The sequence below is a fragment of the Leptinotarsa decemlineata genome, unplaced genomic scaffold (assembly GCF_025532065.1).
Source record: "Leptinotarsa decemlineata unplaced genomic scaffold, Ldec_3_MD MMD2_tig00026294_RagTag_RagTag, whole genome shotgun sequence".
NCBI classification, from domain to species: Eukaryota; Metazoa; Arthropoda; class Insecta; order Coleoptera; family Chrysomelidae; genus Leptinotarsa; species Leptinotarsa decemlineata.
The window spans coordinates 5333896-5357139 of NW_027412674.1; the positions used below are offsets into that span (position 1 = coordinate 5333896).

General features: G+C 33.8%; 2 protein-coding genes across 4 annotated transcripts; one reads left to right on the plus strand and one right to left on the minus strand.

The window, feature by feature from the left end:
• Positions 1-5140: 5140 nt before the first annotated feature.
• On the minus strand, positions 5141-13092 carry LOC141484804 (uncharacterized). Of its 3 annotated transcripts, none has more exons than XM_074180210.1 (7): positions 12513-12686; positions 10479-10702; positions 10368-10418; positions 10223-10297; positions 10106-10170; positions 6070-6263; positions 5141-5547 (listed from the first exon to the last, which is right to left on the minus strand). In XM_074180210.1, the coding sequence occupies exons 1-7, from the start codon at positions 12610-12612 to the stop codon at positions 5312-5314; spliced, it is 945 nt and encodes a 314-aa protein (XP_074036311.1). In that variant the 5' UTR covers positions 12613-12686; the 3' UTR covers positions 5141-5311. The 3 variants fall into 3 exon arrangements, with proteins under 3 accessions (XP_074036311.1, XP_074036310.1, XP_074036309.1); XM_074180209.1 differs by lacking the exons at positions 5141-5547; positions 6070-6263 and adding an exon at positions 7478-9190 and having other exon boundaries at positions 12513-12592; positions 12649-13092; XM_074180208.1 differs by lacking the exons at positions 5141-5547; positions 6070-6263 and adding an exon at positions 7478-9190 and having other exon boundaries at positions 12513-13092.
• A 5133-nt stretch (positions 13093-18225) lies between these two features.
• LOC141484805 (uncharacterized) lies at positions 18226-19455 on the plus strand. The gene is made up of 2 exons (XM_074180211.1): positions 18226-18463; positions 18527-19455. The coding sequence occupies exons 1-2, from the start codon at positions 18312-18314 to the stop codon at positions 19272-19274; spliced, it is 900 nt and encodes a 299-aa protein (XP_074036312.1). The 5' UTR covers positions 18226-18311; the 3' UTR covers positions 19275-19455.
• Positions 19456-23244: the final 3789 nt, after the last annotated feature.

A 23244-nucleotide genomic window follows, 5' to 3' on the forward strand; every position in this document is an offset into this window, starting at 1 on the left:
TTTCAATATTGTAACTTTTTCAGTGCTTGTGAAAAAAATTGTTATACAAATTTTATGTACCCCCTTTAAGGGGCTGTATCTTAACAAGGGATGCTCCAATGAAGTTTCTTTATATAAACGATCCTATCTTTTTTTCGATGAGGAATCACCTCCTTGAATGTTTTACACTTATTCAGTTACACCTTGTATATTATGCCTTAGTACAGTTTCGACTCCAGCAGTATGCTATACTGACCTGGGGTGATATTTTAGATATCCACCTTAAGAAAGTTGAAGTACTACAGTGAAAAATACTTAAAATCATGTACCACAAAAAAGTTACTATTCTTTTGATCAAATCTTCATTGACTCGAAGCTACTCGATATCAGACAAATATACATGTACAACTTAATCTTGTATATCTACAAATCAAAGGGTGATGTACAAGTGAATGCAACAAAAACATTTATTGACTAACACTTATACAAATACCACAGTGGGAAAATCTTCATCTTCTTACCGGACATGTACAAAACCTACATTTATACATTAAATAATATTAACCTACTCGAAAACATCTTCAAGAAGTATGTACTCAGTATTGATAGGGACATCGTTCATAACATTCTTATGAAAAAATAAAGGCGACAATAGTTATCCAAAGTTCAAAATGTGTTATACTTTACTTTTATACCGTTGCACCTATCAAAGTACCGTAATTTAATATTATATTTTTGTTTATAATTATATATATATATATATATATATATATATATATATATATATATATATATATATATATATATTGTTATGATATATTTATTGTTAGATACTTTACCTTAGTTAGTAATTTCTTATCTTATGGTTATGCACACAATGTAACAACTAAATCATTCCTTAGTTAGTTAGTTTCCATTGAATTTCAAATGTCACAATCCAGTATTGAAAAGATCAGTCACCAGATATATATTTTCCTGAAACACAAAAAACAATATTAGATCAATATTAGAAAACAAAATAACATTACAATTTTATTCAAAATTATCCAAATCAATATTTTGATAGAGTTTCAAGTTGTGAAAGGAAAATCACTCAGTATATGAGAAAACCATGTAGCAAAAATATTGTCTAGCCTACTAGGTGAGAGAATTGGAGAGGAGCTCATGAATTTTGCCAAATGCAAATTTCAAAAATTAATTTTGTAAAATAGAGTACATGAATTGTTATAAGACAACCAATATTGTAAATATTAGATATTAGAGTTTGTTTATGAGTACAAATAGTTGATAAACTAAGTGTAGTTTATGTGAGGTGCCAGAATTTACAAATTAGAAGGTTTTGACAGCATCTAGAATTTTCCAAAATTGGTTGCCAAGGAGATTTTGAGTTGTTTAAAAGGGGACGCTAACAGGAGTCGATGATCAACGCTGGAACGAGAAGCATGTAAAATTTGTTTGCATGTAAAAAGTTTTAAAAATTGAGTTACAATTGAGAATTAATGAATCAAACCTATTAAAATACATATAGATTCAATTATAAATAAATATATAGTGGAAAGCAGATAATTGAACTCACCCATAGTTCCAATTGGTAAAATTGGAGTTAAAATAAAAAACATCCAGATCAATTCACCGCACCAACAAGGAAAAGTTCAAGGTATTTAGAAATCCTTTATAAAACTCAAACCACCATTCACTGAACCTGTTTGCTGATAGAAGTAATCCAGGAGAGACATTTCAATTTCTCAGTGATTGAAAACTCACTGAACATTCATTCACCATTTTAAAAATATATTGAGAACAATAACCATTTGTAAACTTGATATTAATGATTAATTTATAAACATTCACTGAGCAGCCATTTTAATAATCTGTCATTAGGCAGAGAACGTTGTATCAGTTTATTTTCAACAAGGTTATACCACGGAACAGCAATTATTATAGAGTGGTACTATTTTGTGAAATTCCATTCAGTGTTTAAATTTTGAGATATTTTTTGCAGGTGTAGGTAGGTTAAGGTTAATAGTATTAGTGCAATATTTTTCAATTCTTTATTATATTTATTATCCTTTTGAAATTTTATTTGGCACAATATCTTTGAAAACATCCAAGACTTATATAAATCCGACTGAGCTGAGCTAATCAAGGTAAGAAATGTCTGTAAGATAGGGTATCTACCTGAAGTATATTTGTCAAAATTTATTAAACAAACAATAAATATCAAAACTCTCATAATAAAATTCTTAACCCATTTATTAAATTTAAATTAAAAACAATCCAAAAAACATTACGAATCATCAACATCACTCAAATATATAACAATATATATATATATATATATATATATATATATATATATATATATATATATATATACATGCAAAATGTTTTATACACCTCCAAATTACAAACCCGTTGATCGCAAACGCCTCTGAAATCGGAGGCCAATTCGAAAACTCGGAGGCCAAAGCGTTTCCTCGTGTATAATTCTTCCATTCACATTTTTACGTCATCAAACACTCTCTTGCAAAATTTTGTTTGGAGTCCATTTCGAGCGGTATACATATATAGTTATACACTATAGTTCGCTAAAATTCCACTGAGTGGCGCCCTGGTATAATACAGTTATATACAAAAAATCATATTGCAACAGAATATGCCTCCGACTATAGGTAATCTAAATGGGTTCCGAAACATGGCAACGCTGTAAGAGGCTACTTCGTACGGATATTTTATCCTTGTATATTTTAATGATATCGAAAGATTTTCTCAAGTTTCGTGTAGGTGAATAGACCTCCAAAATATAAGTGTTTGTATTTAGCGCTCATCGGATTTCATTTCATAATTGTTATTTATATGTAATTATCATATTTTTTATGCTAAAATACAATTACTGCAGAAGAATACTCGAGGCGTTTTGTCCGTGTGAAAATGTTGATTCACTTTGTATTTGAATCGTTGTAGATTATATTCATTCGAAAAACGCTTTCAGGAAGTTATACCGAGTTGAATCTTGAAACGATGAGCGGTTTCAATTTGTCGTGTACCTCTGGCAAATATCGCTTTTGGTGGAATTAAGTGGGCAAAATCAGTTCATGAAAGTATTTATAAAGAGAAACAAATCTTTATTTTTTTCACGTTTCAGAGTGACAAGGTTGCATATGATATCTGTGTCTCCAGTCAAGCAGATAGCTCTTTTCTGGATGGAATTTGATAGCTTCAGGGCGTAATGAGGGGTGAAACTCCTCACATATGAAAAAAAATTGAAACTTTTATGTTTTTTACCACTGTTATTTGTAACTAACGTTACTGCAGATTCGTAAAAACATAGAAAGTTTCAAATCTCTTTTTTTCATAATGATTTCCTATCACGTAGTAATGGCTACATTCATCATTAAATCTAAAATTAAAACAATATTTTAAGAAAGGTCTGATTCGAATTTTATACAGCATCAGCAATTGCTGAGGTAGGCAAAATAATTAAAGACGACAGTCGCATACTGAAAAGTAAAATTAAAATTTGTTTTAAATGTTGACTGTGTGTTTATTTTTATTTTTTTCATATGTTCGAAAATAAAGAACTATTATTATTATTATTTCATCCCCGTACACAAATCAATGATATATTGATGGATGTATTTTATTTAATTCATATACCATGTATATCATTAAAATGGCATTGTTTCAAAAAGAGTCAATGTTTCCTTATTTATTTGAATTTATAGTTTAATGAAGAATAACTTTTTTCGAGATTAATTGCCCTAACAACAAACTGATATTTTTGCACTCGACGTGCGTTTCGCCAACAAAGTTAGCATATTCAATTTTCTTCTCCTGAGGATGCTAACTTTGTTGGCGAAACGCGCGTCGAGTGCAAAAATATTAGTTTGGTGTTAGGGCAATTGATCTCGAAAAAAGTTATTCAACTTTCACACCAAAGGTTCCAATCTCATCGTTATTAGTTTAATGAAGGACAAAATGTTCCTTCTAAGTTTTAGGAATTTATCTGATGAGCTGATTTGATTTATTTTTCATATTCTGAAATGTTGAAAATCAAGATGAGAAGATTATGAATATCTTCTGCTATAACCTCTATAATTTTTATTCACTTTCAAAAATTCAATTGACGTTTGTCATGATTATTGCCATCTAGTAAAAACTAAAGGTATTTGTGTTACTACAATTTTACAGTAAAAAGTTTTCGAAATATTACTACGAGAAATGAAGAACATAATTACAAATCAGATTTATACACCATTAGGAAATATAAACACAAACCATGTGATACTAATTATTTCGCTAGTCGGTGGAAAATGTAATATTGAAGTAGGAGACAATAGGTATATGACTTTAATATGTTCATATTTTAAGTTTTTCATTGTACCTGTGCCAACCAGTACCTATTGGAATTTTATTTTTGGAAGACTTGCCCATTAATTGATTGTTAAAATATCCAGGATGCATGTTGATATTATTATCTCAAAGACCATTCCTTCTGATAATCAGCAATGGATCTACTCTGAGAAAATGCATTAAAATAATATGCACAGCGTTCCATATCTGTTTATCCAAGATTTGTTTTGTTTTATGATGAGTCTCTAAAAATAGAAGCTCCATTTTACCAATGTCGTCAAATGTTTTTCCTAACAATCTCTGTCAATTCATTTCCCCCTTCCGGGTACAATTTTTTCACATACATGTTACCAAGTGTGTTCTATCTTAAACTCAAATAATTCCCACTTTCCAATGGCTTTCACCTAGTTTTCATGAATATTGAAGGACAATCTGTGATTGATTTAGGCCAATTGAATCGTAGAATACTATTATTATCTTGCAAACATTTCCAAAGGCATCAATACAACGCACAACATAGAATACAAAATTATTTCATGTCCTTTTTTATCTTCTGTACATTTTCAAATATAGTAAATCTATCAAGTTATTGTGTAGGTTTTGTATTTTATGTAATACCTTTCAACACGGAAAAAACTAGTTATTTGTACGATGAAATTGAATTTGGAAACACGGGCAAAAGAATAACAGTTTCGAATCAGTAAATCCTTATCACAACCAAACTTTCTACAATCAATGAAAATATATTCTAGAATTTAAATATTGATTTCAATAATATGAAGGTATTCATACACAGTAAATAAGAATAAAAAATAAAATATTTTGTATTTCACTAAAAAAGGCATAATCTAAAAGGGAATACAAAAATAACAATATTAAAGGAAAAATGAATTGATTGACTCAAATTGAAAAAGTAACCAAAATATATTCATTGAAAATACAAAAAACATCAAGCAATTGAGTAGAATGTTATCCTTGATTATTTTTTCCTATATATATTGTAAATGAATGTTTTCACTCTGGTCCAGTCTTTGTTATAAAACACATCTGGATATTTGTTTATCAATTCCAAACATTCTTTTTTTCTAGGGGCTTTTTTTGAGCTGATGTTATTTTCAAAGTAAGTTTTTACTAATCCTGCCTGTTCAGCTGTCCAAGCTGTTCTACCAATTATCTCAGATTTCAATTCAATATGTTGCTTATGTTGAGGTTTCACTAAAATAATAAAAAATAAACTTTATGATAGACAAACAATAATATATTCAAGTAAAGGTACAGCAAGCGCCATACGTGACCGCAAGCCCGCCCTCATGTGCATAGACTCATTTTCAAAGTAACCCTCACTGTACAGCTCTTGCAAGACATACAATTGCTCTGTACAGAGGCGTATCATTACGTGTCCTCCAATGCTGTTGGCGTTTGGCAGTGTCTGAATAATGTGTGTTGTTTCTGAGAAAATGTCATCACCTAAACTAAGTTTATTTTTGGATAAGTGTATAATTATATAACATTTTAATGAACTGTACTACTACCTATAATACTAAATGAAATATGAAAAGAAATTAAAAAGAAATCATGTTCCATTTGCTACTCTAATTAAAACTAATTATAGTAACCAAATCGGTCGGCAAGAGGCTTATCGGATTCCAATAGTAATTTAGTTGGGTGAGTCTATATCTGTGTGATCGCCACCATCACGTTTGTCGCTTGCTGTAATAATTTTCAGAATATATTTACCTAATGAATTAGGTACTGCAACTGAATGTATGTTTTGAGTATCATCATCATTTTCCGATTCTTCTTCAGCCAACTCTTCTTGTGGGTTGATATCAATTTCATGTAATGATTTACCTTTATATATATCCACTCCTCTCTCCATCAGTAGAAGAAGTTTCGATATTTTCGCTGTCTGATATATATCCTGGGGTAACCTAATCAATAATTCCAAGAGAATAATAAAAATGCTTTACTCATATAGTTTATATTTCTTTATGATACTCATCATGAGAAATGTTAAAAGCAAGTCTTCGATACTTTTTTGAGAAAAATTAACAAATTACTATTCTTGAAAACGAATATTACTTTTGAACGATAAACTTTAATTTTTTCGTTAAAGAATTTGATGAAAAACCATAATGAACGTATTGCAAAATACTTTTTGTGATATGTCTGAATAAATAAATAAACATTTTTTATGAAAGAAAGTTTTTGGCTTTCTACTACTCCATCTGATACAAAAAAAAAAAAAAAAAAAAATGGATGAGAGAATCTTCCAAAGAAAGGAAGGATTAATCAATTTGAAAATAAGTAACTCTATACATGGATGTGTAGATCATGCAAAGAAGTAACTTTCAGACACAAACTGAAAGAAAGTCCTCCTGAAACAGCTACTTTCATATAAACATTGAATTACACGAAAGAAAAAATTCTTTCGAAACAAATACTTCTATATGAACACTGAATTATACAGAAGATACTTTTCTTTATTCAGTTTGTATATCGAACATTCGTGGAGGAATAAGAATCAGATATCATTCACATGAGTTCTACTTTGAATGAATGGTAATAAATTGTACTCACATGGAACACTGTCACCCTAACTGGTATACACGTGTTTCGCCTTAAGACACTTGCCCTAAGGCTCTTCAGTACAAATGTCTTAAGGCGAAACACGTGTATACCAGTTAGGGTGACAGTGTTCCATGTGAGTACAATTTATTACCATTCATTCAAAGTAGAACTCATGTGAATGATATCTGATTCTTATTCCTCCACGAATGTTCGATATACAAACTGAATAAAGAAAAGTATCTTCTGTATAATTCAGTGTTCATATAGAAGTATTTGTTTCGAAAGAATTTTTTCTTTCGTGTAATTCAATGTTTATATGAAAGTAGCTGTTTCAGGAGGACTTTCTTTCAGTTTGTGTCTGAAAGTTACTTCTTTGCATGATCTACACATCCATGTATAGAGTTACTTATTTTCAAATTGATTAATCCTTCCTTTCTTTGGAAGATTCTCTCATCCATTTTTTTTTTGTATCAGATGGAGTAGTAGAAAGCCAAAAACTTTCTTTCATAAAAAATTAATCACTCCTAAAAATATAACCCTTTCAAATTAAATAAACATATCTATGAGTTTTGGCACACCTCGTACAACAAAAAATATTTTGCCAGTTGTATTTTCAAACGAAAATACTCTACATTGAAGTCAGATTTTCTCATATTATTGATTAATTTGAAGATATAAAAATGACTCACAAAAAATACCATCACTCAATAATTTTTACCTGTAATAATCATTGTGGGTCTTTTCTGTGTGTCCCATGAATTGTGCAAATTGTTCTGTTTCTTCCTGATTGAGATTGAGGATCTGCATAACTGTGGCAATTTGTTTCCGCAATTTGTTAGATGAAATCTGATCGGGATATTCTAAACCGGCTTCATGTGCAAATTTGCGAATGACAACATCGCCTCTTGTCCATTTCACAGTTCCTGGAGATCCAAATAAATAAGGGTTGTTTTCAGGAACAATGTTCTGATTTTCGGATCGGATTTTGAGAAAAAAATCTATAAACGTTTGTAAATATGGGGGGAAAAGAATTGCTACTGGTTTGCTACCCTTACCACCTGTTACAATTCGCTTATAGTATTTTGTTAATATTTTTTCTGATTCGGTTAATGCTTTTTCACATTCTTCTTGGTTAATGGAATTAGCAGATTCGGTGTAAGTAGTGAGCTTTGTATAGTGAACGTCGCCAATTCGTTTTCTGTTGAATAAAATGGTTAGGGCAAGAGAAGCCTGAACCAAATTCTTGAAATGTTTTTTGTTGGTATAGTCTGATTCAAGAAAAGCCATTGATCTATTTGCTATCAGTGTGACATATTCCTTGAATTTTGTTATGTCACGAGTTAATGGCAGCAAAATGGGTTTTTCCCATTGTTTTTCCCTGAGATCTTTGAAAGCTAAACTGCTTATTTCAGTCGTCCACTGGGAATCTATTAGTTCTTGAAACCGTTTTGTTTCTGTTAGAATTTCCTCTCTGTTGGTACATAAAAACGAGGGATCTTCTTTTAGAACAAGACGTATGAGAAGATCACATACTTGCTTTAAAGATGTCCCAATATGAGCGGAAAGACTTGGTGATCGATAACTTTTTTTTTCCATGTCATATCCCCCAAGCCTTTTAGCACATTCTATTGCTAAATCAAATAGTTTTGGTTTCAAAACATCTTTGAGTGCATACTGCAAATTATTCGTCATTTTTCTAAACTCAATTAGGAATCTTGCTAATTCACGCATTTTATTAGAACAAACTGATATTATCTGATCTCTTTTATGTTTTTTAAGATAATTTTCACCAAAAGAATATATCAAAACATCAGTTTTGGCAACCATTGATATTTCATCTGGTTTCATTCTTGAAAATACCTGTTCCTTAACCCTCAATTTGTGTAAGGTACTATTTTGATCTAACGAACAAGCGATAAGAGTTTGAGATAATGCTAATTGATTCTCCCCACTTCGAGAGCTATTAATATCTTTAAGCACACATTTTTGCTTGTGGCGAGTCAGATAGTTTCTTGTTAATAATGCTTTACAACGACTGCATGGATAATATTTTCTATTTTCAGTTGGGTTGCTATATTTTGGCCGTAAATTGCCTTTCAAATATTCATTGAAATTGCCAGCATTTCTAATCAACCCTATTATTTTTTTCCTTTCTGCATGTTTTTTGGGAAACGAAAGCATTTCTATGACTTCTTTGCAGTCATTATGGTTTCTTTCCAAGTGACGTTCAAAGTTCGTCACTTGTGACAAGCAATATTTACAAAATGTTTTCTTCTTTTTAACATAGCTGAAAAATTTAAACGAATAAATTAAATTGAAGGCTGTAAACTGGTACATTATTTTTTTTTGAAAGTATCTACTCAGTAGTTCAATTTGAAGGTCAGTCATGAAATTCTGAAATATTCAGAATATACACTTTTAGGATTTTTTTATCAGTATATTAAAACGGAAAACTTCGATTGTAGAAAAAGAAAAAGTTAAGAGTTATTTTAGAAGTTTTCAATTTTGATATATTGACGAAGAAGTAAACATGTTGAGAAGAATATTATATAAACATAAATCGCCTAACAAAATACTTGTGCTTTAGTTTTTATTAAATGTTTTGATTTAGCTTGCCGTTTGTTCATTCATTTTTTATTTGTTTGGGTTAAATTCAGTAATTGAAATAGGACCCTCTTCCGATTGACAGATTGATTAAATATTTGGTTCACACCTTCAGTTCTGATGACAATACAATTCAATACGTAGGTACATTTGATAAAAAATGACAGATTACATATTTTTTGACGACTACCTCAGTAGGAGTATCAAATGAAACAGCTTGACTAATAGAATAGTGGTACACATGTGAATGATTGGAAACTTGAAAATAAATTAAGTAGAAAAATTTCACGCGTCCAAATATTTAATTTTTTCATTTGATCAATGCTCTAGATTGATGAGGTGAATAGTGTGATGACGGGTACTTAGGACCCACCGAATTATTTTTCACCTTCTTGTATATTATCTACATCATTATTATCTTTAACGTCAATAAAACCGTTCAACTTATTTTTTTACTTAATATATTATGTTACTGATGGTCGTCATATGCATATGAAATACTGATTTATCGGATGATTTTTCAATTTGATTTGAATAGATTCGCTATGTACATCTTTTCATCGCATGCATTGACATTGTAAAATACTTCTGTATTTACCTAACATTACAAGAGGGTCGTGAAGAATTCAGTTTGTCAGCAAAGTCTATAACTGGATTTGTTCCCTGAAAAAATATTATTAGACTGATATTACTAAGGCAGTGATTTCGGACATACCGTGCAAGATTTTTTGAGAACCACATCATCTATTATATTTATTTTATTTGCAGATTTGTTTGCCACTGGAAGATCCTAAAAAAATAACAGAATATATCACCAATATAAAACTGTGCCTTTCTGAATGTTATCAGTTTTCACTCACCAATATATATTTTTTTTCATTTGAATTAAATCCATCATTCATGTAAAAAATCTGAAACACGATAAGAATTATTTTTTTATGAAACTGAAAGAAGTAAGAACTGATTCCTACTTTTTTTATTTCTCGTTCTGGTGAGTTCTTGATTTCCTCATTATTGGCAAAGTCCTGTTTCAGTGACGTTTCTGGACTACAGTCTATGTCATTGTACCCATCTTTTGTAATCAAAGATGAAACAGATGGAACATATGTTGGGTCTTTAAATGAACCATCCAAGTCATCATCAATATCAAATGATACATCTAGAGATGGGGCAGGACTGCTATCATATCCTTGATCTGTATATGAGAAAATCAACAATAATTTGGAAAAAAATTAATATTGATAATTTTGTTCAAATCTTGTATGAGAAAAGTATGATGATTTGTATAAAAATTGTACCGCAATGTTCAGAATATCACTCAAAATATTAGTTATCTTCTGTGCAAATAGAAATCAGCTAAGTTGAAGTAGTAAATATGTTTAAGTTGCAAAATACATTTTCAGTTATTTTTCATGCATTACATTTTTCAGTTGATCTATGAATTGTTTATAACAAAGATCAAATCCATTTTTGGTTTTTTTATAATACAGTGGAACCATTAAATTCTGCATATAAAAAATAACGATAAAAACAAACTAAAAACTTCTCATTTGATTTATCTGAATTTTGAAGAATTATAATAATCATTATTCTCATCATCATTTTAAAATTTTTTACAATGAACTCTATATTTTCCAAGGCTTAAGATACCACCGGTGTCTCGTAAGTACTGAACGAGTATTGTTTAAAAAAAATCTATTTTTTCGTTAACCAGCTGTCGCACCACTACAAACGACAACCCTCAAAAGTCGAAACTTGTGCGACCTAAGAATTACCGAGGTCTTACCTTTCAACGTGTGAGTCCTAACACGGGTTGGACGACCCAGGAGCAACTGAAAATCGGTCATTCAGACTAGGGCTTGAACCACCGACCAACACGGCAGTCAATTCTAGTTACTGAATAAAGCACCCACGTCGAACCGCCTGGCTACAGCCCGACCAAAAAGTGAGACCCCGACGATGTAGATAGTAATATGCACTTGCAATCACATGATATCAAATATAGTAGTATACTTCGGAATATTATGACCATCATTGTTATTATAATAATAAAAAATTGGAGACATTTAGTCAAGGTAGTAATAATTGAGCTAATTTACTTCCTAACTAATGATCCACTTCCTGAACAGCAATACTTATTGAATTACATTAAACTGATTATTATTACCGTCTTTATATTGGCTCAGACTTGAGATCAAACTATTCACAAAAAATCGGAATCAACTCAACTCAATACAAGCTTAGTAGGAAGAGTGTATACCTACCACATTCGCGAATTAACTTTCGTTCTATGCAGAGAGCCAATTGAACATTTTCCAAATAATGAATTATTTAAGGTGTTTGAATTGTTAACCCATGATTAGTGACAGTTTGGTTGTCTCCAAGTATACTATTTTCAAGATAAGAATAAAATGAAGATATATAAACATCGTTTTCTGAGTGCAGCAACGTACAGCATAGCAAGCGCTTGGATGGGCAACCGATTCTATAACTAATATTCGTGGCAATATTCTCGACTTTGCTAGGAATCGCACGTTGAAAAGTAGAACCTTGTTAATCTTCAGCTCGCCAGAAGTTTCGACTGGTATGAGGACAACTGATTGAGGGTAAAATTCCAAACCCAAAATCTCTATGTCAATCTGAGCTCTGAGTCAACTGTTGAATTCACAAAAGTTTTGAAAATTCTATTGATTCTCTACTCAATTTTTGATGTTACTCAAAGTACTAACAACTAAACGTATCCATCATTAGTTTCCTAGTTTCATAAAAATGTGCCATTTTAAGTTTTCCAAATTAACACAACAATTAACAGAAAGCGATTATTTTTCACTTTTTTCGATTATTCTGATTACTTTTCCACGGCTTGAAAAATGTGAACTTTTGTGATCATCCTATAAAAGTTGTTTTCAGTTTTATTTGGTCGATTTCATGAACGGTTTTGGTCAACCGTCCGCAGTTAAATTTCTCGTTTTTATGTGCCGAATTAAAAAAACATAGGTACTCACCTAACAAATAATTTTCATTATCTTCAGCCGATATCACATCTTGTGCTAATTGCACCATCAACTTGGTTCTCGTTCTAAGTCTACCAATATAAAAAAGCATTTCAGTCAAAAAGTTATTGAAAATTAATTTACTCACCTCATTGTCTGAACATATAATATTATGTATTATAACTTACTACCTCTCTTGGAAACAATAAATGAATGCGTAGTAAATATCGTACACTAACTCGATAACGTACGTACGACTGGATATAATACGATACGAATTGCAACTTGGCAACCATGTCGGAGGCAAATTGATCATAATTTCTCTAAAGATATATACGGATGAGCCCGTTAGCCTGATTCATGTTCGGAGGCATGTTCATTCGTAAGATTAACCTTATCATACATTTGTGCAAAATTGGTTTTTATTTACCCCTCTCCTATGATTAGGGTAAATAGTCAATATTTATTACTTTTTGCATAGAATATACTTCATTAAAGTGATTATTTATGGAGGAGGCCTGGGTGCCTGTTCAACGTATGGAGGCATATACGATAGCGGTGCAAATATATATATATATATATATATATATATATATATATATATATATATATATATATATATATATATATATACTGTTAACAATTTTATAATATACAGTATGAGTAGGAGATTTGAGCCGGTTCTAAGCCTCCCCCCACCACAATGACGTATTCATTGCTTTTTTATTGGTTGTTGTTTGGTGAAGTCAATGTGATGTGACCTTGAAGGGTGTGGTGTATGGATCGTTCAGAAATTTTTTCCCGGTTCTAATCCTCCCCCCACCAATATGACGTGTTATTTGCTTTTTTTTGTTGTGCAGTGAAGTCAAGGCGTTGTGACCTTGAAGTGTCTGGTGCATGGATCGTTCAGATTTTTTTTTTCATATGAGATTTTGTGTGTGTATGTGTGTGTGTGTGTGTGTAAGAGAATGCACGGTACAGGGTTTCATCATGTGCTTGTTTGTCTATGTACAAACATACGTCTGCATACTTCGAAGATCCTCCAAGTAATGAATGCTCCATCGGTGTGAAGGCACCAAGTTAGTAGTGGAGTGACGTCACAGCAATAACCGTTCAACGGCTAGAGAGCGACATGTTCACTCCACGACGTGTGGCAGAGTAATGCGTATTCATCGGTCTGCTCTCACCTCCCTCGATGTAGTGAAGGATGTGACGTAACGCCCCAGACTCGCCATCAATGGTGACACGCAGGCGGGCGAGGACTGTGCTAACGTCTGTCCTCTCCGAGAGCGCAACGACAATTGCTTGTTCGTATCGCTCTCGAAGCAGTGAATGATGTGACGTAACGCATCACCCTACCCTCGCTATTGATGGTGACACGCAGGCGGGCGAGGACTGTGCAAACGTCTGCCCTCTCCGAGAGCGCAACGACCACTGCTTGCTTGTGCCGGCAACTGTTATCGCATCAAATTGGGAGATGGGCTTGGCTGTGACGTCAGGCATCTCTAGTGGATGCATCGATGTGTCCTTACCTACCCTCACTCTCTACGGTGATGCGCAGGCGACGTGGATTATGGTATTTAAGAAGCGGGCGAGTGTTGGTTATGTCAGTTTCCATCGAGTGAGTTAGTGAGAACATATCATAGAAAATGTATTCTTGTGAATGTGGTAAATCTTTTACCCGTAGTGACAACCTTCGTCGTCATCAGCTCCAGAGTTGCCAAGGAGGTCCATCAGTAAAACGAGTGAGATTAGATGACGCTGCAACACCTATGTACACATGTAATTGTTGTAATGTGATGATTCCATTGACTCAAGTGAATTCTCACAATAGAACTCTACAACATAAGAATAATACATGTGTTCAATTCAGTGATGGTGTTCAAATTATAAAGAGCGCCTTCAAACGTCGGATTGCGACATACAGGGTGCAGAGTTCCATTGTTTCCACCGATTACATGTTATTCTTTAATGAAATCAGGCAGAAAGTTATAGAATTATTGGAATCGGCCATCAGGGTTCACAAAATCATCAAAGTGAATATGGAAGTATTTGGGAGTTATATTCTACAAACACAAGACCTGAAGGAAACCAAATCATTTAATTCACAGAATAGAACAGTTGATCAATCTACTGATTTGAATTCCTTATTTGATGGATTTCGAAATGGGATTATCGCTCAAACTACAGAATTCCAGGAACGTGATTCAGGTAAACATTTCTACCAAGTTTTAATTGGATGGATTAGTAATATTGTTCTGTATTTAAGGTTGGACTTGTGAAAAAATCATGTTTCTGGAGTTGAACATTAATAAATACAGCCCGCTCAGTGGATGTTCATATGTGAAGCTGCCTGAATGTATCGAGCGTAGGAAGGCCGTGGTTAATGTCCGTAATGAAGATCAGCATTGTTTTGCATGGGCTATCACTTCAGCACTACATCCTGCAATCGATAGAACATCAGAAGTTTCATCGTATCCACATTTCAGTACAGTCATAGATGTAACAGGTATGAATTTTCCGGTAAAGTTGAAAGATATTGTGAAATTTGAAGACAAGAATGATATTTCAGTTAATGTGTATGGTTTAGAAAGTAAATTCGAGAAGGGTAAAATAATGTATGAAATAATTGGACCATTACGTTACTCTCAGAGAAGACTTAGAAGACATGTCAATTTGTTACTTATCACAGATGATTTCGGTAATAATCATTATTGTTGGATCAAAGATCTTTCAAGATTAGTTTCAAGCCAATTATCGGCTCATGAACATAAGAAATATTTTTGTGATGGCTGTTTATTATATTTTTCTAATGAACAATTACTATTACGTCATAAGATAAATGATTGTAATCACTTGAGTACTACAACACCATCAACCAATTTCAAAGTCAATAAATATGGGAAAACGGTACCTGAAAATATACTAACTTTTGAAAACTTTGAGAAACAAATGAAGGTACCATTTGTAGTGTATGCAGATTTTGAATCAGTACTGAAGCCGATTCAAACCACTAAACCACATCCTGAATACTCGTATTCGATCAAGACATTCAAACATGAGCCTTATTCATTTGCTTATTTGATTAAATGTTCATACAATGATGATTTATCAAAATTTGTTTTGTATAGGGGTGTGGATGCAGCCCAGAAATTCGTTAGCAAAATCGAAGATGATTTGAAAAATATTTATGAAAATCATCTCAGGTTTCCTATTCCTATGGATGTACAAACTCCTGAGGAAGAGGAACAGTTTGCTTCTGCCACAAATTGTGGCATTTGTTCCAAACAATTTAATGATGGCGAAGTCAAAGTGAGGGATCATTGTCACCTCACAGGAAAAAAAAGGTCCCCTACTGCTCATTCATCTTGTAATTTGAATTTTAAATTGCCAAATTTCATTCCTATAATTTTTCACAATCTCAGTGGATATGATTGTCATTTATTCATAAAGGAATTGTATAAAAACAAAGATAAAATGGATGTCATCCCACAAACTAATGAGAAATATATATCTTTCACAAAACATCTCTTTACACACTCCTATACGGATAAAGATGGTAGGGTGAAGAAGAATTATTTGAAAATGAGATTCATTGATAGTTTCAGATTCATGCCTAGTTCTTTGGAGAATTTAGGTGCAAATTTAACATCTGATCAGTGTATCAAGATGCGCAAACATTTCCCACAAATTGAAAATTTCAATTTGATGAGAAAGAAAGGTGTATTTCCCTATAGTTTTGTTGATGACATCGAAAAACTGAATCATCCAAGACTTCCAACCAAAAATCAATTTTATGATAAACTCAATTGTGAACATATATCAGATAATGATTATGGGAGAGCTCAACTTGTTTGGAATTTATTCGAATGTCAGGATTTGGGTGAATACTCTGATTTATATTTAAAGTCAGATGTGTTACTATTATGTGACATTTTTGAAAACTTTAGAAATATATCTGTTGATAAATATAAATTGGATCCGGCACAATACTTCACTGCACCCGGATTATCGTGGGATGCCATGTTGGAATATACTAATATTGAATTGGAATTACTAACTGATATTGATATGGTTCACTTCTTTCAAAAAGGTATTCGTGGTGGAATAAGTCAATGTAGTGAAAGGAAACATAAAGCAAACAATACATTTTTACCGGATTATAATCCAAATGAACCATCTTCATTCATTTCATATTTGGATGCAACAAATCTATATGGTCACAGCATGTCGCAACCATTACCAACAGGTGAATTTTCATGGTTAGCACCTCATGAAATTCTCAATCTTGATATACTGAATGTGGATATTGATAGTCCTTATGGATATGTATTGGAAGTGGATATACATTATCCCCAAGAACTTCATGATAAACATTCCGATTTATATATTCTTAGTTGAACGTTTGATACCTCCATATGCAAAATCGAAAGTTCCCAAATTAATTCCAAATTCAAACGACAAAAGAAAATATATTGTTCACTATAGAAACTTACAGCAAGCTGTCAATCATGGTTTGATAGTGATGAACACACATAGAGTATTGAGGTTTAAGCAATCATGTTGGATGAAGCCTTATATAGATTTGAATACTGAAATGCGTAATAGGTCTAATAACAAATCTGAAAAAGATTTCTACAAACTAATGAATAATGCAGTCTATGGAAAAACAATGGAAAACGTAGACAATAGAATTGATGTTAGACTCATTACACATTGGGAAAATATAAAAAGAACTATAGGTGCTAGTTGTCTCATATCGCGACCAAATTTTAAAAAATGCTCTATTTTTACAGAAAATTTTGTTGCCATTCAATTGGCTAGAGTAAAAGTTCATTATGATAAACCACTATATTTAGGATTTTCCATTCTAGAATTATCTAAAACAGTTATGTATGATTTTTTCTATGGATGTATCAAACAACAGTTTGGAGAAGATGCGTCCTTACTCTACACTGATACCGACTCCCTTATTCTCAAAGTAAATACAGACAATTTCTATGAATTTATCAAAAATAATATAAATAAGTTCGATACATCTAATTATAAAATAGGAAACCAATTCAATATTCCAGTGACAAAGTCAGTTCTGGGTAATTTCAAAGATGAATTCCCAAATGATCCAATAATCAGCTTTTACGGTACAGGTGCTAAAGCGTATTACGTGAAATCTGTTGATGGTGAACTGAAGAAGGCCAAAGGTGTGAAACGATCTGTTATAAAGAATGAATTGACATGTGAAGACTATGAAAAAATCATTGAAGGGGGAGGTATGATATTCAGGAAGATGAACTCGTTCAGAAGCGTATTGCATGATATTTACACTGAATTGAAAAATAAAGTCGCTTTATCGTATCATGACCACAAGAGATTCATCATTCCGAATACCACTCGAACTCTTCCATGGGGTCATAGCGATATAGAATTTTATCGAAATGATCCTAATGATAACATTCGTTGGGTGTCTGAAATCGTTCATTCTTTTTCTCAAGAGAGCGCCTTAGACCAACTAATCAATTTGTTGACTGTAGAGATGAATAATTGAATTATAATTCGAAGTATTATTGCTTATTCCTTCAAACCGGAACATTCTTATTTGTGATTATTTGTGATTATTGTATTATGTATTGTATATGTAGCGATCGCTTCGCGGCCTGGGGCGCTCAACATCCACCACTTGCATCCGGGGCGCGTTTTTTGCCCCTTCTCGAAGCCCCGCCCCCTTTCCGAAGCCCCGCCCCGCCCCTCCCCGAAGCCCCGCCCCCCCCGACTCCCAACATTTGCGCATGTACACCCCTACCCTCAACGCGCATGTGCGCTCCCACCATTTTCCCACCACTCACGCATCGAAGTCGATACCCTCCGGAGAGCACTCCACAACATTCAGTTCGAGAAGTCATCTCATCGAGAGCAGTCCACTCCACAACAAGGCAGTACCTTCCAACGACCAACTTGATATTTGAGTAAGTAAATTAAGAATGTTATTTTTTATATCAACTAACTTTGTATTATTTCTTCTTTTTCAGAATGGCAACCAATACACAGGAGGTGAATAATGCTGTGGCGTCTATTCTGCCGGTGTCCGCTGACCAGGAGGAGGCAGCATCTTCGGGAGCGGTGCCGGGTGACCAGGCAACCACTTCGCGTTCGCGAGTTAGGTGCAGATCTGCTAGCCCTGACTTATTCGAGGAGGAGGAGGAAGTCAGGCCTGTGAAGAAGGTTTGCCAACGACCTGCAGCGAAGGTTGGTCCTATTTCTAAGTACCGAGCTACTTGCAATAGGACTAATCCTTATGCAGGTAGTTGGTCGACCGCTCCAAACAGTTTAAGGCCCTCCACACCACCCGCAGCAGTAGTGGAACAACCTAGGGCGCCTTCTCCGGAGGAGCCACCAGTTGTATTGTCCCCATCGGAGGAGGCTCCCATCGTATTCACTCCGTCGGTGGTGCCGCTTTCGCCGATGCTGGCAACACCGGTGACGAATTCTGAAGTGTTAGTGCCACAAGTGCGACAGCCTATCGGAGAGGTTAGTGAAATGTTGGCCAGTTTTCTACAGAGATGTAAGGAAGCAGAACATGCTTCTCGAGCTAGTGAGGCCGCGTTGGTTAAAAGGAAGCGCGAAATGGCTGAAATTGTTAACCGACGGAGGGAAGTAGAAAAAGAAATAGCCGAACTAGATCGGAAGTATGCATCTCTGGAGAAAAAGTGTGAAGCAGATACCTCTTCGATAGAGACTTATAAAAAGTTAGTGACTTTTATGAAAACTTTCCCATAGATTAAGTGTAAGTGTAGTAAGATTAGTTTTAGGTTAGTTAGGAATATTTAATTAAGATAGTTTTAAGTTTATGTTTGTAATTTTAGGAAATAAAAATAAAATAAAAAAAAAAGAAGTGAAATTAAGGGTGTACATTGTTTTGGTTTGGTACACATTGAACAATGCGATGGTTGGAGCATTTTTCTTCACTTCGTCTTATTATTTCCTTTTTTTTATTTCAATTACAAGTTCTTCTATGCAAATACCTCACATCAATTTTTGTGTTCTCTAATCTATTGTAAATAATCTCTTGGGAAGAAAATATGTTTCATAATGAAATCAATAAGTATATTTCATATAATTCATATAGTATTTTCAATTTTCTCTTTCATGAAATATAGCTCATGTCATTTTTGAAATTCATTCCCACTTAATCCCCTCTCCTCCCCACTCCTCCCCCACTCCCTTTCAAAAGTATAAAAGTAGGAATTATCTGTTGGAATATTCAGTTGATCAGCCACCTTCAACATGGAACCTGATTCAACTACTGAGCCGTACAGTGACCCAGCGCATCAACATCCTTACTGGGCTTCTATCCATGAAGGTTTCGTTACCTCCACGACGGCACCTCACTCGATGAATTATGATGACATAATTTATGATGATTGGATACAAGTGCTTCACGTTACTGGAACCGATCAAGCGGACCTGTCTGATGGGGATTATCCAGATCCCTATGATTGGCGGAATGATTACGAATGGGATACACAGTCCGGAAACACAGACGACGACGACAGCGATGACGATGATGACGGTGACGCTGACAATGAGTCCGATGATAGTCCTCCACCATCCCCTATCCTGATTGATGAAGTCCTGAATTCAGACGATGATATGTAATCGTTTCCTCGTTTCTCCCATCCTTTCTATTCCTTTCCTTTCCTTCCACGGAGTACACACTTTTTGGTTGGTGTACACGAGGCACTGCGAGGTTGGGGCAGTGTCTTTTTCCCTCTCCCTTATTAGTTTTTTTATAATAATCACTCAGAGTTTCTCATGATAATAATCACTTAGAATTTCAAGAAAATTGTCATTCTTATTGCTTTCGAATTTCAAACACTGAATTGTTCTACATTTACACTTCACCCCCTCCTTTTTTTTTCCAATATAAATAAAGCATCAATCCCAGTTCTATATCATTCTTCCACAATGTCGAGTGCTGATTCCACCACCGAACCGATGAGTGTACCAGAGTATTCTATGACGAGTACAGGCCCCATCCAGGTACATGGAATAGATTCAACGTTCGATCATTTCAGTACAAATTTTGCACAAATGCTGCAACGTATCTATGATCTACCTGATGATTTTCCGGCACGTATGGAAGAAGGTATGCAAGAGGAAGTAGAGGCAGAGTTAGAGATGGATATCAATGAGTTAGACGATCTAGAGGATAACGAGCTAGATAATTATGCTAATGATGATGCCATTAGTATATCGTATGATTCAGATGATTATGAGGATGACATCATCAGTATATCATCAGATACAGATGATGATACAATCATCATTGTTTCTGATGATGATGAGGAGCGTTAGTCCATACCATTGCATGGATTAATAAAAAAAACAGCCCTTTTCAGGGCTACAATTGAAGACTGAAACAATAAAAAAAAATAGCTCTTTTCAGAGCTATCATTATACTTTCAAACAGAAACAGGTTCATACCATTGTTAACATTATAGTCTCAAACAAAATGTATGTATGTAAAAGTATTCATCATTATATGCATACAATGATTGATAAAATGCCAACTTCAACTTTCATTTAAAGTAGTACTCATCATATGCATAGATATTCAATGACTATCAAATTCCAAATATCGACTTTTCAGTCAAAGTAGTAATTTATTTGTCATATAATGTATAGATATTCAAAGACTAACAAATTTCCAACTTAGACTTTTTATTAGTCAAAGTATTCATTTGTCATATAATCTATGAATACTAATACAACTAACTACTGTTTGTGTGAATAATGTAGCCCTGAAAAGGGCTGTTGTTTTTTTTTGACCAATAGGTCCAGGGTTATTCTGCCACAGGTTTCACATTATTGCATATTACGCAAGCTGATACTCTCGTGAAATTCGTAAGCGGTCTTTCACATGCCTCACACCAATATTGACCCATCTCCATCATAGAGACCGTATCGTGGATATTAACGTGTTGATACCAGCCACCGTTATTGTTCCTTATTGAATAAAATCGGAAACAGCACCAACATAACTTTTTTATGCTGCCATCAATCGTTTCGATCTGCACATGCGCATTCATCACGCAATATAAATCGGCAGGATCTTCTAAGGTTGGTGATGTTGAGCATTCGGTGACCGATTCTCAAAGCGCTATCACCTTCAGATGAGTCTGCTACAACCCCTTCATCTTCACCTTCACCATCTACGACTAGCTCAACGACCATGTCTTCATCTTCATCGCTCTCAGCCTCAATTTCAACTTCGTTGACTTCAAGGTCAATCTCCACTTCATCGACTCCAACACCTTCTTCAACTCCAACACCTTCTTCAAGTATCACTTCCTCTAGCGGAATGTTGACATCCTCATCATCTGTCTCTTCTATCCAATTATTTGTATCAATAGCAGATATTCTGTTTAATGCAGCAACTATTTTTTGAGTATTCATCTTAACGTTTTCTCACAGTTGCAGAGTGAATGAATGAACTCTAGATTTGCAAGTCGACTTATATAGGTAGTGATGCGACTCCCACTTGACTCGTTTAGGGTGGAAGAGTAGGAGAAGTTATCCCACTATACTTTCACATGATGTTGATTTGTATAAATAGAGATCGTAGGTATAGGAGAGAGCATTCAGAGTTTATGTAAGTCATCTCTTAATATTTCTAATCGAATTAGTAAAATGCCGTTTCCAAAAGAGTGGAATGAAAAACCAAAAGTGTGTGTCTACCCAATGATGATTGCAGGGGCTATTGTGTGCTACTTTTGTCAAATAAGTAGACCTAAGGATTCAATCAATCCATGTACTGGTATGTGTAGTGATTGCGTGTTGCGGATTCAACTATCGCCTCCTTCTCATCCACCGAAGCGAACGAAATCGGATTATCGTCAACAACAGTTAAAGTGTCTGAAGTGTTCCGAACCTATAATATTTAACAATATAGGTATCTGTAGAAATATTTGTGGTACCTGTGCTGCCGTTCCAGCTCCACTGCAACGTTGTTTGCGTTGTGATACATATTCCATGAATTGTTGGAATCATGTATGCAATGCATGTAGAACTACTTGGGATCTGTGTGAGAAGATTGGTCAACTCTACCCCAATAGGAGAATCCATTTTTTTCAATGTTGGTGTTTGACGCACGAGCAACAACTATTGAGGAATAGAGTCAAAGAACGTTCCACATCCACAGAGACATATTAACATTTTTCATTTTATATTTTTTATTATCGTTATTGTCCTCTATTATTAATAAATATATATATATATATATATATATATATATATATATATATATATATATATATATATATATATATTGAATTTATTTGTATTATTTTCTAACATTTAAAAATACATGCATGCAACACAAAGTTTTCCTCTTAAATGACGAAGATTGTTACATGCGTGAATAGTTTAGTGAGAGAGCGCATGTGCCAGTTGATGAAAGAGCGCATGCGCTAGTTTATTTTCTTCTATAAATGGTGAGGTCTCAGTAACATCATCACCTTTCCTATCCACATTCTATTGCTATCACATATCATTCCTCAGACCTTAATAATCATGAGCTCTATGCCGCTATTGATTGCTGAAGATGGTTCACCACTTGTTGATATCGATCAGACTGATTTTGAAAATATTCCAGTATTACATTTATCGAGTCAAGATTCGATAAATGATTTTGATATTAACGACTTCGTTAACTTTGCAGATGTGCCAGAACCAAATGAGCAAATTA

Coding starts and splice junctions, on each gene's coding strand:
- LOC141484804 (XM_074180208.1), bottom strand. CDS start 12,612: ATGCTTTTTTATATTGGTAGACTTAGAACGAGAACCAAGTTGATGGTG. Junction 10,703..12,512: donor TAATGAAAATTATTTGTTAG/GTGAGTACCTAT, acceptor TCTCATATACAG/ATCAAGGATATGATAGCAGT. Junction 10,419..10,478: donor CAGAACGAGAAATAAAAAAA/GTAGGAATCAGT, acceptor ATCGTGTTTCAG/ATTTTTTACATGAATGATGG.
- LOC141484805 (XM_074180211.1), top strand. CDS start 18,312: ATGTGCGCTCCCACCATTTTCCCACCACTCACGCATCGAAGTCGATAC. Junction 18,464..18,526: donor ACGACCAACTTGATATTTGA/GTAAGTAAATTA, acceptor CTTCTTTTTCAG/AATGGCAACCAATACACAGG.